Source organism: Hipposideros armiger, unplaced genomic scaffold (genome assembly GCF_001890085.2).
Source record: "Hipposideros armiger isolate ML-2016 unplaced genomic scaffold, ASM189008v1 scaffold_176, whole genome shotgun sequence".
Lineage (NCBI taxonomy): Eukaryota > Metazoa > Chordata > Mammalia > Chiroptera > Hipposideridae > Hipposideros > Hipposideros armiger.
Genome location: NW_017731526.1, coordinates 2,878,798 through 2,894,456, shown reverse-complemented (window position 1 = coordinate 2,894,456; position 15,659 = coordinate 2,878,798). Strand labels below are relative to the sequence as shown.

The 15,659-nt window shown below is 36.8% G+C and overlaps 1 protein-coding gene across 1 annotated transcript in view; it reads right to left on the bottom strand.

Annotated features, from left to right (window-relative positions):
* SLC9C1 (solute carrier family 9 member C1) overlaps positions 1–8,307 on the bottom strand; it is a gene marked incomplete at its 3' end in the record, with an annotated part of 41,178 nt that extends 32,871 nt beyond the window's left edge. Inside the window, exons 1-3 of the mRNA XM_019652229.1 lie at positions 8,157–8,307; positions 6,906–7,006; positions 3,257–3,385 (exon numbers count right to left, since the gene is read on the bottom strand). Of these exons, the coding sequence (XP_019507774.1) occupies positions 3,257–3,385; positions 6,906–7,006; positions 8,157–8,307 (381 nt within the window). The remainder of the gene's footprint in view (positions 1–3,256; positions 3,386–6,905; positions 7,007–8,156) is intronic.
* Between the last annotated feature and the right edge of the window lie 7,352 nt (positions 8,308–15,659).

Here is a 15,659-nt window from a genome sequence, read left to right as displayed (position 1 = left end):
AATTAAGATTATTGAAGATGTATAATCATACTCAATCCGTCAAGGGAAATTTAAAGTTATCTTATTTATCAACTATGTGCTTACAGTTCTGGAAATAAAGGGCAAATATTGCAATGAGATTCTTAAGACCTAAGAAATACCATGTTATAATTAAAAATGAATTTTATTTTTTTGATAAGACCATGAAATATAAATATGTACATGTGAAGGTACATTCATATATGTCATATACACACATATATACACATTCAACTATACATAGAAACTGAGGCATAGCCTATAGCCTATTAACATAGAAAAAAGAACATAAGTTTTAAAATAAGTGACAAAAAACAAATAAATGACAAAGAGAAAGAGAAAATAAGAGAACAGAAATAATGTAGAGAAATGGCAGAGGACTATTAAAAAAAAGATGGGAAGGGAAATTCTGTTATTTTAGGACTGAAACCCTCAGTCCTACCTTCTTCCTTCCCAATGTCCCATCATTGCCTTCTACTCTCTCTTATTCTACCTGTGGTGGCCATTTAACAGGACTTTATTCCAAAATGGACTTGGAAAAATGTGGCGATTGTGCCTGAAGCTACCTATAAGAATTCAGAACAGCACCCCCACGTTCACTACAGTATTAACAACAGTCAAGATATGGAAGCAACCTTAAGTGTCCATCAATGGGTTCATGGATAAAGAAAATGTGAAAGGCTGGCCAAGTGGCTCAGTTGGTTAAGAGCTCACTCAAGAGTGCGAGCTCTGAGCAACAGGGTCACTGGTTCGAGTCCCAGCCTGAGCTGAGCAGCCACTGAGCTGCCAACAGGTGGCAGGATGGCTTAGCTAAAAAAAAAAAAAAGAAGAAGATGTGAGATACACACAGACGCACATACACACACACAATGGAATATTATTCAGCTTTAAAAGAGGAGGAAATCTTACCATTTGAGACAACATAGGTGGATCTTGAGGGCATTATGCTAAGTGAAATAAGTTAGACAGAGAAAGACAAATACCACATGATCTCACTTATATGTGGAATCTAAAAGAAAAACAAAACAAACCTGAACTCACAGATATAGAGAACAGATTGGTGGTTGCTAGAAGTTGAGGGTGGAGGGTAGGTGAAAGGGTCAAAAGATGCAAACTTCCAGTTGTAATATAAGTAAATCATGAGATGTAATGTACAGCATGGTGACTATAGCTAATATTACTCTATCGTATATTTGAAAGTTGCTAAGAGAGTAGGTCTTAAAAATCTCATTACACATAAAAAATGTGTAAATATGTGAGGTGATAGATGTTAATTAGATTTATTTTGATGGTCATTTTGAAATATATACAAATATCAGATCATTATATTGTATACCTGAAACTAGTATAATATTACATGTCAATTATCTCAATTGAAAATAATAAAATAAAATAAATAATTGTAAGGATTTCATGATGATGTTGAAAAATGTTCTTACTGCCAATATTACATAAAAACAGCAATATAAAAAAAGATGAGTCTTGGACCAACCCTTTTCATACATCCTTAATTATTTCTTTAGAATTTCAATAAGTAAAATTAAAGAAACATCAATTTAGGGCCTTCTATAAATATTACTAAACTACCCTCCAAAAAATTTTACCAACAAACACAGCCGCCAGCAGTGTACCAATCACTCCCATTTATAACAATTCTCCTGAGAAGTAGAATCAAATGGCCCCCCACCCCCAGGTTCCTGTCTCAGTTTTGCTACTACAATACATATCAGGAAAGTCATGCACTCCCTTAATGAAAAAGCACCAGTTCTCATTCTCTCATTTAGTGCACATTTATTCATAGCCTACTATGCAAAGAGGCATAAAATGCTATAGGCACAATAGAGACATAAATGCAACACAGTTTTTTTAAAAAAAGAATTCAAAAGAACTAAAGTATTAAAATCATCTTCCTTCTGATGGTTTAGCTCTTTCACTTTTACAGAGACACTCATGCAGACTGGCCTGGGGAGTGAGGACAGGAGGCCTGGATGCAGGTGCCAGTGCTAAGGGATGTTTGATACAGTCGCTTGATCATACATCTCTAACCTAATCTTTGAGGTAACAGGACGATGACAGAATATTTGTTTGGCGCTACTGAGAGGGTGTTTTTGGTGAATAAAGCTTGACAACAGCATCCGGATGGTGAAAGAAATCAAGGCATTATAGATAAGTAGCTTCTAGAGCGGTTGAGTTCTCATTTTACAGTTTTGGTGGTCAGGATTGTTGTATTACTAACTCCGGTTTGAAGGAACACACTAAAATTAGGCCCTGAGACACGAGGGTTGAGGGGTCGGAAGGCCCAAATCCTGATTCTTCCACCACACAGCTGTTGTTGATGCTTCAATAAACTACATGGTATATTGTTTGCAAAAGTGGCTGCAGTAATTCTGTTTCTGAATCCACACCATTGGGTAGTTATCTCCAACACTGACTTTGGGTGAGTCATGTGATTCACTTTGGCTAAAAGGAACAAGGGCAAATATCATGCAAGTAGAGACTTAAAAACACTGGCAAATTCGAACTTGCCCTTTCTTACTGATATCTGAGACTCTGCAACTGCCATGTGAAGAAGCCTGAAACAACCTTCTCTTGATGAGATATTTGTCTCAGTAACACCTATTACCTACAGCCAACATTCACAGTACAAGCCAACAGACACAAGCATAATAGTTTTGCTTCTAATGTAGTATTTTTATTACTTTGAAAAAAATGCACCTCTGCTTAAGATCTGAAGTATTTTTCAAGTTCTATCCTTGATGAGGTCCAAAGCTCACATGATTAGAAAAAAAAGCTTCATAATTTGTAAATTAGGTTTTTAATTGTGTCTGTAAATATTCTTTTCTGTTTTTTCTTCTGCATGTCAGTGTGGGAGTTTTAGAAGGTGGGTATTTAAAAACATGACTTTTATCAATAATTTCCTTTTACTGGACCTAATATATTTCATAATAGCTCTCTTATAGCATGTTGGAGTTAAAATTATAACTTGCATTAAGTTCTGCCACTCAGATTTTCAGAATTACTTTTTCCTCTAATTTTCTTCCTGAGTCTTCACTATTCTAGACAATTGCCAGGATATGGTTTATTCACTAAAATATAAAGCTGAATGTACTTCTTCCACACCTTGTACTTTTTCCCTGTCTTCCTTATTTTCTAATTTGGAGCAAAATGTTTAAAAACCTGAAAATAGATAAAATGTAGTGGTTCATGAGTGAATGACATTGAAAAGGATACTTTTTACCTGCCAAAATAACTTGTAGAGCATGTAAACATCCATGTCAAATGCAACATTGAAGAAAACTACTGGCATAAACAAATCAAAATAAAGACGTGGATTTATCCATTGTATGGCATCTACATATCTTTGGATCTAATAATATAAAAACATGTCATTTTTTCATTTATCCATCCTCCTGTTACCATAGAATACATGCCAGGCACTCCTATCTCTAGCAAAGGAGAAAAATGATACATCATGATTTAATAAGTGCTAGACTCTAAACTGTTAGTTTTTATCATTTTCCATCAGAATATTACCAATTACAGCAGAAAATTAATGCACATCTCTATGCCCACTTTATTCTTTTACAGAACAGGTATAGGAAGTACGAAGTACGTTTACATGGGTACTATAGAATATGTGGGAGATTTTCAGGCATACAAGAGGAAGAAAGAGATTTCAGGGAGACAGATTATTATGCACAAAATCCACAATCACATCAAATTCTAGAAACCACAAATAATTAGCCATGTCTTATATAGAAGATGTTTGTGGAAACATACAGGGATAGAGATTGAGAAGTTAATGCAGTCCGTGAAATAACCAAATAACGGTTTTTATCATATTGGGTTGTTGAAAAAGTCATGATGCATGTATGTGACAGATGGCACTAGCTCATTTTTGGAAGCACTAGAGTCATTCGCATCTATGTTATTCTATGTTATTTAACAGCTGACAGTTCTAGCTTCATTCTAAAAAAAATTGAGCAATTTGGTTGAGTTTTGGAGATTTTACAACAAGTTGAAGATGGAAGTCCAAACTGTGCATTTTTGCCATATTTTACTGTCTTACTTCCATAAAGGGAAAAACGTGTGCCAAGCTTGTGAAAAGTTGCATAAAGTTTACGGTGACAATGCTTTACAAGAATGTCAGTGCCAACAATAATTCACGAAATCCCGTGCTGGTGATTTTTATCTCAATGACTCTCCTCAGTCAGGAAGGCCCACCGAGGTTGATGATGACAAAATAAAGGCATTGATTGAGTCAAACCCATGTTATATGACACGAGAGATTGCAGAAACATTGAACATCCATCATTCAAGCATTCACGACCACCTGAAGAAGCTGGGATACATAAGCAAGCTCGATATTTGGGTTCCACATGAACTCAAAGAAGTTCATTTCACAGCACATATAAACATCTGCAAAATGCTCATTAAATATAAGGAAAACAATCCTTTTTTGAACCAACTGAGAAGTGGTGATGAGAAGTGGATTGTTTACAACAATGTGGTGCGCAAACAGTCTTGGTCCCGATGTGATGATTCGCCTCAAATGACATCGAAAGCAGACATTCATCAGAGGAAGGTTATGTTCTCAATGTGGTGGGATTTTAAAAGTGTTGTGTTTTTCGAGCTCCTATCAAGGAAATAGACAATCAACTCGAATGTGTCCTGTTGGCAATTGGACAGTTTAAACGAATCCATCATCCAGAAACATCCAGAGCTTGTTAATTGTAAAGGAGTTGTGTTCCATCGCAACAACATGAGACCACACACAAGTTTGATCATCCGTCAAAAATTATTGGAGCTGGGATGGGATGTGTTGCCACACCCACCATACTCGCCTGACCTTGCACCATCAGACTTCCACTTGTGTTGTTCTCTTCAAAACTCCTTGTGTGGTATAATGTTCAATTCAGATGAGGCTGTAAATCAGCACCTTGTTCAGTTTTTCACAAAAAAAGACACGCCTTCTATGAACGAGGAATTATGAAGCTGACTGAAAGATGGCAAAATGTTACCGAACAAAACAGGCAATATATCATTGATTAATCTTTGTTCTTTATATAAATAAATGATCTTTGAAAAACATAGACAAAATGCATCATGACTTTTCTGACAACCCAATAAAGTACTTAGCTGATGTTTGTAAACCTTATTTTGGGCATCCATTCAACATCCATTCATTAAGGAAATATTGAGTACCCACTGTGATAAGGTGACATCTTTGCATTTGAGAGCCAATTCTCCATGGTCTCTTATGTTTCTTTATGTCTTACGAGTGGAGGTACTGATTGGTTTTCTTGCAGACTACCTTTCCAAGAACATTTGAATGACTAACAGCTTTGGAAGATACAGTGGGTGTCTCTCTCCAGGGCTTGGGGCAGGTTTACTATATTGTCCAGTGTAATAATGATAATGTCTCCCTCTGGGCAAGAGGGCAGATGAGCTAACTGCCCATCATAAAATATTCAGGTTCTCTAAGCTAAGGTTTCTTCTCCAATAATCCAACACCCTGTGTATGCAGGTTTCCCCTGGCTCTTTTAGCTTCTCTCTGGGGGAATTGGGACTCATGAAAGAGGCACAAGGAAATGCTGACACTCTGGCTTCTACTATTGTGATGAGTGAAAAAGTACTTTCTAGCTGGCCCAGGAGTCCTATGCCTTTTGCCAGGACCGTAAAACGGTGGCCAGCTAACTTATTAGCTTTCAAGCTGAGTAAAACTGTAGACCCTTCACAGTTTTTGACATATGGTTTATTGCTTTAAAGAACAGTTGACAAATAGTGAAGCTATAGAAGTGCTTAAAATTGTTTTTGTATCAAAATCATATGGCTATAAAACCTGTTCATGACAAATGAAGTAGTAATCTGCTTCTGTGCTTGCATGAATATATGTTTTCCATAAAGTGATTTTTACATTGCTGGTTAAGTTTGTTTGGGAAAGTCAATCATTTTCGCGCGCATTCTCATTCATATTCTGACTGACTGGAGTAGGTATTGGAAAACTGTGGCCTCTAAGCCAAACCTGGCTCAATGCTTATTTGTGTAAATCAAGTCTTATTGGATCACAGCCATGCCTATTCACTTATTTATTGTCTGTGGCTGCTTTTGAACTACAATAGCAGAGTTAAGTAGTTGTGACAGAGTTTATGACCTGCATAATCTAAAATATTATATCTGCTGTATTTACTTTTATAGAAAAAGTTTGTCACCAACCCTTGGGCTAAGGACTATTTATTGTATCAGCAATGCATTCTATATCCCTTATGATAAGTATATTCTCTCTCCTCTACCTGACTCCAATCATTCCCAACTATTTAGTAATACTATAGCTGCCTTGACTATGTCTATAGTTTGCCTGGCCCTTTGCTCCTAACACCAGATGCAAGGTTTAATTTATATTTCTTGATGTATTCTAAAGCAGGCATACTTAGAGACTAGCCTATATTCAAATGAGAACCCTATGAAACACTCCTAATTGAGTCCATAGATTGGTTCAATGTCAGAATTGTCTTGCTACTAGAGTCCTATGCCAGCAGCTCAAAGTCTCTCTGGGCTTCTATCTTGTTAACCAATTCTTTTCTAAGCTTTTGACTTCTGTAGAAAAACTCATTAGCCACTTATGCTCTCAGTATAAGTACTCATTCTGAAAAGCCTACCTACTTTTAGAGCTAGGCTCTGTTTTGACTATGTTTAGCTGGATCTCAGCTCTTTCACACTTGGTTCCTTTTTCTACACATCTGGCCTGATGTTACTCATACCCTAACCACCTATTAAATGACAGAGCAGTGAAGAGACAGTAGTAGTTTTACAAATTTTCAAAAGCCATCTTTGTATTTATATGAATCTTAGATATAGTACAAAATACTCATATTTTCTGTACATACCTGGTCTGATGTAAAACTTAATATTTCAAAACTGCATCCAATTACAAATAATATCACAGGGAGAGGAACTGGAAAGTCTTTCAAGTGTAAGTTCAAAAATGCTGCAAAAAAAGAGTCTTTACTGAGAAGCAGTAAAATAGCACATTTTTAGAACTTTAATTTGACCTGATTTCTTACTACTGAGGACAGTGAAATATTGTTCCACTACTTACTTCCTATATTCCTATATTTGAAACCCTTCCTCGCACTTAAGCACACAGAATCAATGTAATTGTTAACTTATTAGGTTCCTGCTTGACCTCCATTATAAAGTATCTCATTTTCTTAGAACCATTAGTAAATATTGCTAGCAATCATTGGGTCTTGGGTTACTACTAAAATATCTATAGCAGCTTTTGCGTATGCTGTGCCATATAGTTTCTTTAGCAATCCTGCAATGAAAGTTAATAAATAACTAAACTTCAGTGAAATCGGGCCAATTCCCAAGATAACAATGAGGAAACAGCTATAATAATTTACCCAATAAAAAAAACTAGCTGCCTATGACTAGTTAGCAACTACACATTAGAAAGCCTATAATGAATATTTAACTCTGATCATTATTGCTATCAAAGTACAATAAGCAATATCACAGCATTTTTTTCAGTTTAATGTTTTTGCTGCTTTTTAATATAATTTCTAATCAGGTCAAAGAATGCAAAAAAAAGTGCTTTCTTTTGGTTTCTACAGTGTTCTTTTGTTCTTGTAGAGCTAGGCATAATTTATCATTTGGACAAAACCAATGGGACACCCTACCAAGTGGTTAAAAAGTGACTGAGCCATTCAGAAGATCTATCACTTTGAAAATTCTTTGTTCAGGTGAAGAAAGCAGTGGGACAGCTAACTTTAAAATATGAATGAAATTATAGTGTATGATAATACAGTTACAAAAACAAACAAACCCCTGACCCTTGATAGTCTGCATATCTGCTTCAATTCTTCCCATCACTTATATCTAACCATGACCTAGCAAGTAAGGAGGTATGAATATTTTGAACCCCACAGAAGTGAAAAATATGGATCAGGTTTTACATGCTTCCTCTCAGGGGCAGATTATTGTTGGATTCATTTGATTGAAAACCTTAGGACAAAGATATGAATTTAGGAACAAAATTCTCATTTCCTATTACCACTACTTTTAAAAATTTCTCTATGGTGGCATTTACAAGATATATCCATAGAATAAACTCAAATAAAGGGAGTTATACCTACCTCCAACTGTGCAGACCAAGGACAATATTAGAATGATTTCAGGGAGGTCCCGAGCAGAATTTATGAACTTATTCCTGAAATATTGCACCCAAGTGTCAGCAAGTTTGTTTTTAAGAAAAGGTATATTAATAACAGTGGCATTCAAACTCATCCTGTTGTTTCTCACAGACCATCCGAATCCAACGCTTTATGACTCTGCAAAATTCACATAGGATCAAAGGAAAGTAAGATTTGCCTTCTTGATGGCCTTCTAATGTTTTTCTCAAAAAAAAAAAAGCACTTATTTTTTCTTATTTATTTCTACTGATATCTTAGGGCCTGCTAAAATTAGGGATACTACCCCTTCTATGATGTTTTCAATTTAAATGAAATAAAAATGGTACAACCCCAAGTGGTACAGACTAACCGCTGTCCACTTTCTGTTCAGCTACAATGCAAAGCTCCACTTCACATTATTCCCCTGCATCTATCCAACTGTCTGAAACAAGGATTTTTCATCTATCCAGTTGCCAGGACCACAAGCTGGTGCATGTCACTTAGCTCAGGGGATGGACAACTGAGGGGTTTGCCCTCAGCTTTCTCTGAGTCTCTGGAAGTATGTTCTGGCAGCTATTCCAAAGAAGTGGGATGGGGGGAAAATATTCTGATCTCTTTTGTTGATCTATTTCAGGCGTCGGCAAACTGCGGCTCATGAGCCACATGCGGCTCTTTGGGTACGTACATGTGGCTCTGAAGTAAAGTTGAAAATGAAAATAAAACTATCATAGTTTCATTTATAAAATTTTTAAAAGATATTATTGTTGTGAGGGACAGGATTGGCTCTTCTGTCTCAAAAGTGTGCCGACCCCTGGTCTAACTAGAAAGAAATTAATAGACCATGATGATATTCAACCATAGCCTTCTTTTATCTCATTTGGAACACTTGACAGGCCAGGTTTTCTCTAACTTTTATATATTTATATAACAATCAAGCACATAATAAAAATATTGAAACCGAAAGGATTTAAAACAGGGGAGTTGTTATATGTTCTATTTCATTGTTCCTTCTTGGAAAAGGAGCAGCAGGGGTCATGATATGTCTTGTTTTGGAGAAACAGATTGTAGCTGCATTCTGCCAATCCCACCTGCTTTCCACGGTAAGGAAAGTTTACATCAGGGGTCTCAAACTGCATGCAGAAAATTCTTTCAATTCTCACTCTCGTAACAGTGGCTTAACATTTTTTAGTTATCTGCTATTAGCATCTGATCTAGCTGCCTTGCTAAGTAATTAATCATTTGCTACTAAATTCTTCTCATAATCCAGCAATGTTTTTTGTTTTATACACACACACACACACACACACACACACACACACACACGCATGCACACACGGTCTGACAATTAAGTTCATGAACTCACCCTAGGAATAGTGCTACATATCTTATTGGTGAATATCACTATGGTCACCTTCAAAGTGCTCTCCTTGGGAAGCTATACACCAACACTAGCACCTATTCCATCCTTCAGAGCAATTCTGGAACTCTTTTTCTGGAATGGCCACCAGAGCTGTGTATTACCTGTGATGTCTTGAATGTCATCAAAATGTCTTCCTTTCAATATTTCCTTTATCTTCAGGTAAAGAAAGAAGTCACTTGGGGCCAGATCAGGTGAGTAGGGAGGGTGTTCCAATACAGTTATTTGTTTACTGGCTAAAAACTCCCTCACAGACAGTGCCGTGTGAGATAGTACATAGTAGTGATGCAAGAGCCATGAATTGTTGGCAAAAAGTTCAGATTGTCTAACTTTCCCATGCGGCCTTTTCAGCAGTTCCAAATAGCAAACTTGGTTAACTATTTGTCCAGTTGGAACAAATTCATAATAAATAACCCCTCTGATATCAAAAAAAGGTTAGCAACATCGTTGCAACAAGCACCCAAACTTAATTTGTCAGACCTCATATGTGTGTGTGTATGTGTGTGTGTGTATACACACACATATATACATACATACATACACGTTTTCTCATATGTTCTTTTCTGATTACAAAAACAATATTTTGAAAAAAAAATGAAATGAATATGTGCTTATTGTGAACACTTTTGAAATAAATATGTAAACAAACATTTCAGAAACAGAAAAAAGTAGTCATCCACAGTTATGTCATCTAGTGGCTCTCATATGTTTTAGTTACATTGTTGAGTTCATCCTTATATAATTATACTTTATGCTGTTTCCAACTTAGTAGTGTGTCGCCAGCATCAAAAAGCCTTGTAAACACCATTTACAAAGGTTGTAGTTTATTAGCACCAATGTAAAAGTGCCAGCTGTGTGGTTGGACTGCCTGCATGCAAAGGCCTGATGGCAGCCACTTGCAGGGCGAAACACTGACCAACTAACTTCTACATTTTTGGCCTCAGTTTTCTAAGCTGTATAGTTTCTAATCTGTGTAATTTCTCTTCCTGTATTTATTATTTTTATTTGGAATTACCAGTTGAGCTATAATAATAGTGGTGCCTGGGTCTTATATGCCGAGATTCCTATTTAAATCAGTCTGGGTTGTAACCTGGGCCCCCCAGGCAATTTTCATGTGTAGCCAGCTTTATAATTTGTAGCCACTGTGATTCACTGAGTGCAAAGGCAACACGGCTCAATATTTAGTCTCAGTGCCAGCTTCTTTTCAATATTCCTGAGTCAGGTATTGTGAGAAAGGGTACCAATGCCTTTTAGGCAAAGACGACCAGAAACACATCTGTGGCTGACAAATTTGGTTTATTTTTTGTTTCAGTGAGGGAGGACATTCACCCTGGAGAACTGTGGGGTATTTCAGTAAAAGGCTGTGAGAAAGAACTTATCATGTTTCTGTCTGTGGCTGGGTAATTTTGGGGCAGTCTAAGGAAGTGCAGAAGTTACTATATAGTGGGTGGCTGTCAGAAAACAAGGACGGTTCTCAAAATTAGGTTTCTCAAAAAACCTTATCTATAGGGAGGGCAGACTAGAATGAGCTATAATGGGTATAGATGCAGCCATCACTCATTTTAGCAGCAAGAGTAGATATTTGTTAGGCTTGTAGTAACACTGAGTAAGACCTAACTCTGAGTGTTAGACCAGTTCCCTGATGTCAGGGGCTGCTTTTTTTGTTTCATTTTTGTCTCACTTCAAAGGGTTTCTAAATTCCTTAACCTCACTTTAGCATGTCAAGAGCTGGAGGCAACCTGGGGGATTTTGATAGTAATAAAAGTGGTAGAGCAGTACAAGCCCAGCTATCCCTCTAAGAGAGACAGATTATTAACCTTAGTTACATATTGGACTCATTTAGCGAGCTTTAAAAATACAGGTGCCTGGGTGGCACACCTAGAGGTTAATTTAATTGGTCTAAAATACAGCCTGGCTACTGGGAACTTGAAAAGCGTCCCAGTGATTCTAAGGAGCAGCCATCATTTAGAAGCACTGCTCTAGGAGACGTCTATGCCAGGGGTCGGCAAACTTTGGAGACAGAAGAGCCAATCCTGTCTCTCACAACAATTTAAACATTATTCGAGAGCCATAAAACAAATGAAATCACCATTATGTGAATAATAGCCTTTAAAAATTTTATAAATGAAACTATGATAGTTTTATTTTCATTTTCAAGTTTACTTCAGAGCCACGTGTATGTACCCAAAGAGCAGCATGTGTCTGGCGAGCCTCAGTTTGCCAACCCCTGGTCTAAGCCATTGTGATAAACTGGTTATATTTGCTCTTAGTTAATAACACACTAAACTGACAAGTATTTTCTGAATCCTAACTATACATTCCTACATGCTTTAAGAATTTAATACAGTTAAGTAGCCTATTGTTTTCCAGCTTAAAGTGGGAATCCATATTCCCATAAGCATTTTTTCATTCTTAAAATTGTTTATTTGAAAATTTTAATAAATGCTTACACATTAAATCTTAATACTTCCCTTCCAGAAAAGAATAAAATCACTCCAAGTCTTATTCTTGACATTTAGGGATATATATGATTAAATGAAATAAAATTTCACTAGCTGGCCATGAAACTGAGTAAATACTCAGTTTAGCAAATACTCAGTTTAGCTTCTTCAACCTCTACTCCAAATTCTTCTAACAAACCTTTCCTCCAAGAAATGCTCTCTTCTTAAAGTAGCATGTGAATGTTAATATTACTCTTGTTTGATATTTTTAAAGATACGTGTAAAGAAGGGGCGGCGGAGAGGCTCAGTTGGTTAAGAGCTCGCTCAAGAGTTTGAGCTCTGAGCAACAGCAGATCGAGTCCCGGCCCGAGCTGAGCAGCTGCTGAGCTGCCAACAGGTGGCAGGATAGCTCAGCTGAAAAAAAAAAGAAAGAAAAAAGAAAAAAAAAGATATGAGTAAAGAAGTAGAAGTGAAAATAAACGTTCAATGTAATTAAAACTCTCCTTCAGCTTAAAATGACGTTTGACAACTTTAGATAAGTTTATGTGCCCATGTCTCATTTGTCTTGAAATTACCACATAGGTTTCCTATATTAATTTATCAGTGAATTAGGTAATGGCTTAATTCTCTTTGTCTGTGGAGTTAATGAAAGACTGCCCTCTCAAAAATGGCGTGTGGATTATTTGTCCTCAACAGACTTATGAAATTCTTTTTCTCCTGGACTGGAAGTCATACTAATTCACCCTGTTCCTGAAAATGGGAAGTCTTTCTTCCTTTTAATCACTACATTTTGCAGGATTCAGGTGACAGAAATATCCTGAAGAGAGCACTGTAGGGTCCCAGTAACCTTCACGAGCTGCAGAGCTCGTGTTTAATGGTTTATGGCAAACAGTTGGGGTTGGAGGATCTCCTCAGCGAGCTCCCCTACTACACAACACAGCAGCCCTCTTACTCACAGACTCTGAGAGTGGGTGGCCTGCTGCCCTTCTAGTGTGTCTTCACTCAGAATGAGCCTTTCCTCCCTCCTGAGTCCTCTGCTCCACACACCTGAGGAGATTCAGCACAGCATCAGTGTGCTTTCCTCTCAGTACCTCCTGAAGGCAAAGGAAACAAACATGAGCCATGTGAATAGTTCTGAAAATTGATATAGGAAGTTCATGGAGGAGGGCCAGGGGCTAAGGGGCAGGAAATTAAGACGAGAGGCTGGTTGGTTTTTGGGACCGTCCTTGATTAGTTAGCTGCCATAGGAAAGGTGGAAACTCCAGGTGGGAATGGCCAGCTGAATACCATGGGGGCATTTGTTGCTCTTGGAGGGGAGGCCAAAGGAGAACGTACCAGAGTGGAAGAGCAACTTCCTGAAGGGAAAACTAGAAAGGACTCATCATTTGAAGCCTCAGGAGGGGTATCCTGTTGTGTGTAAGTGAGAAGTGGAGGCTAGCTATTCCGTTCTCCAAAAACAGCCAAAACCAACTGCAACCTCACTGACAGTTACTTGCTCCAAGCCCCGCCCCTGGTCCACACCCATTGGCTTTGGGTTCATAGCCGTGACTTGATTGGCTGATGGAATGCAGCCTCAAAACTGCACACATAAGGCAAATCTTTGAAACCTAAAAGCCGTGCTTATTTATTTATTTTTAATAAACAAGGAAGAGTGAAAAGGAGCCTCCAGAAATCGTACTGCTATGTTAATTTAAAGCGCTAGAACAGTGAATTTCTGGCAAGGAGCCCATGCACACTGTTTTCCCAGAATTCTGGTGGCAGAGCGTTTACTGAATGAATACGATAGGATGGTAGAGATTTTGAAATACAAGGATGCAGGTTGCTGAGTTAGAAAAAAAAGAGAGAATGAATGGCTATTTTGGGCATGTAGAAGAATGGAATCAAGGCAGACAGGGAAGGTAGACCTTCACTTCTGGGTCGTTTATGTGGGGAAATTTTTAGAAACGATATACTCATTTATTTTTTTCTAAACATAACATGTAAAGGATATTTTAATTAACATCACTTAATGATATTACCATAGAGCCAATTTTCATATTCCCACTCTCATAAAAAATATCTTGGGAGAAATTTTTAAAATTATTTTGAAATCTAAATATTTATTTGACCAGTGTGATACCTCTTTATAATTTTAGTCACTCAAAGCCTTTGTGAAGCTATTTTTATGCCTACAAAAATGAGTGTGCAGAGAAGAGAGGTCAAAGAGTGGGAAGCGAAAGGCGAACTCATCAAAGACAGAAGAAAATGCTAAAGGGTCGCTAATTAAATTATCCTTCTGACTGACAAGGAGACATTCACAGCCTTCATATGTGGTCATGTTATGATCACAAGGCAATAGATTGTGTTGCAGGAAATTATCTTTGCAAAGTTAACAATGTAAATCCATTTGGGGTTTGGTCAGTTAAGGAAACTAGGAAAGGCTCTTAAAACTGATAAACTGCAAGTATGTTTTAATGAAATAAAAGTTGTGATTGTTTCTGAGTAACTCATTTAGATAAAAATATAAGGATCACATACAAGATCTCTTCTTAGAGCTAGGATTAGAATAGCAAATAAAATTATCATTATATCTATATACTTATGAGAAAGATATTGACATTTATTTTAAAGTTTTTATTTTATTTTCTGTTCTCTGTGTTTCATCTCTTTCTCTAACCCCACTTAATTCTACCCTAATAAATACAAGGAACAGGTCACTGTATTTTTCCTTTTTCTTCTGTAATTTATTTGGGTGGAATTCAGTGGAAAATAAATAATTAGTCATGGTTTGTTTCTATAAACGTACTGTGATATGCCTTTTTAAATTTGGTGATACTTTATAAAATTTCACCATTATTAAATTTTAAAGTTTTATATACTGAAATCTATTGATGCTTTTTGTGATTTCTTCTTTCATTTTTAAGTGAAGACTACCCTTTATGGTTAAGAAGTTTAATACATATTAAAACTTATATACTTCTAATTTTTAATGAATTGATTTTTTTATAAAAACCTGTTTAAATCATATCCCTTCAGAATTATTTTGGTGCATAGTAAATGCCACAAAAGTGGCACAGCCCGTGTACTATAGTCACTTAGGAGAAGCAAGGTCATGATCACTTTCCACTGAGATGATCAATGAAGGCTGTCAGAGGAATCAAGTTTTGAGTCCTATTAAGACAGGCAGGAACTGGTTAAATAGATGAGGGTAGTGAAGAAATGTGGTTACTTGGGGGAAAAAAATTACCTTATCTGCATTATTTTTATACACACAGGAACTGGTGGGAGACAGAGATAAATAAGTGACCTCTTTCCCAAAGCAGCTTACTTGTGTGTAAACAGTTATCAATAGTGTGGCATGTATAATAATAAAAGCAATTATGTTAATTATTATTGGAGAAGGTCATTGAAAGGACATGACCAAGTTGTCCTCAGAGATGGACCCAGGCAACCTGAGCTTCCTCGCCCCTTCCCCTGTCCTTGGAATCTATTGGGTTGTTGGAAAAGTCATGACGTATTTTGTCCATGTTTTTCAAAAGTCATTTATTTATATAAAGAACAAAGATTAATCAATGATATATTGCCCATTTTGTTCAATAACCTTTTGCCATCTTTCAGTCAGCTTCATAA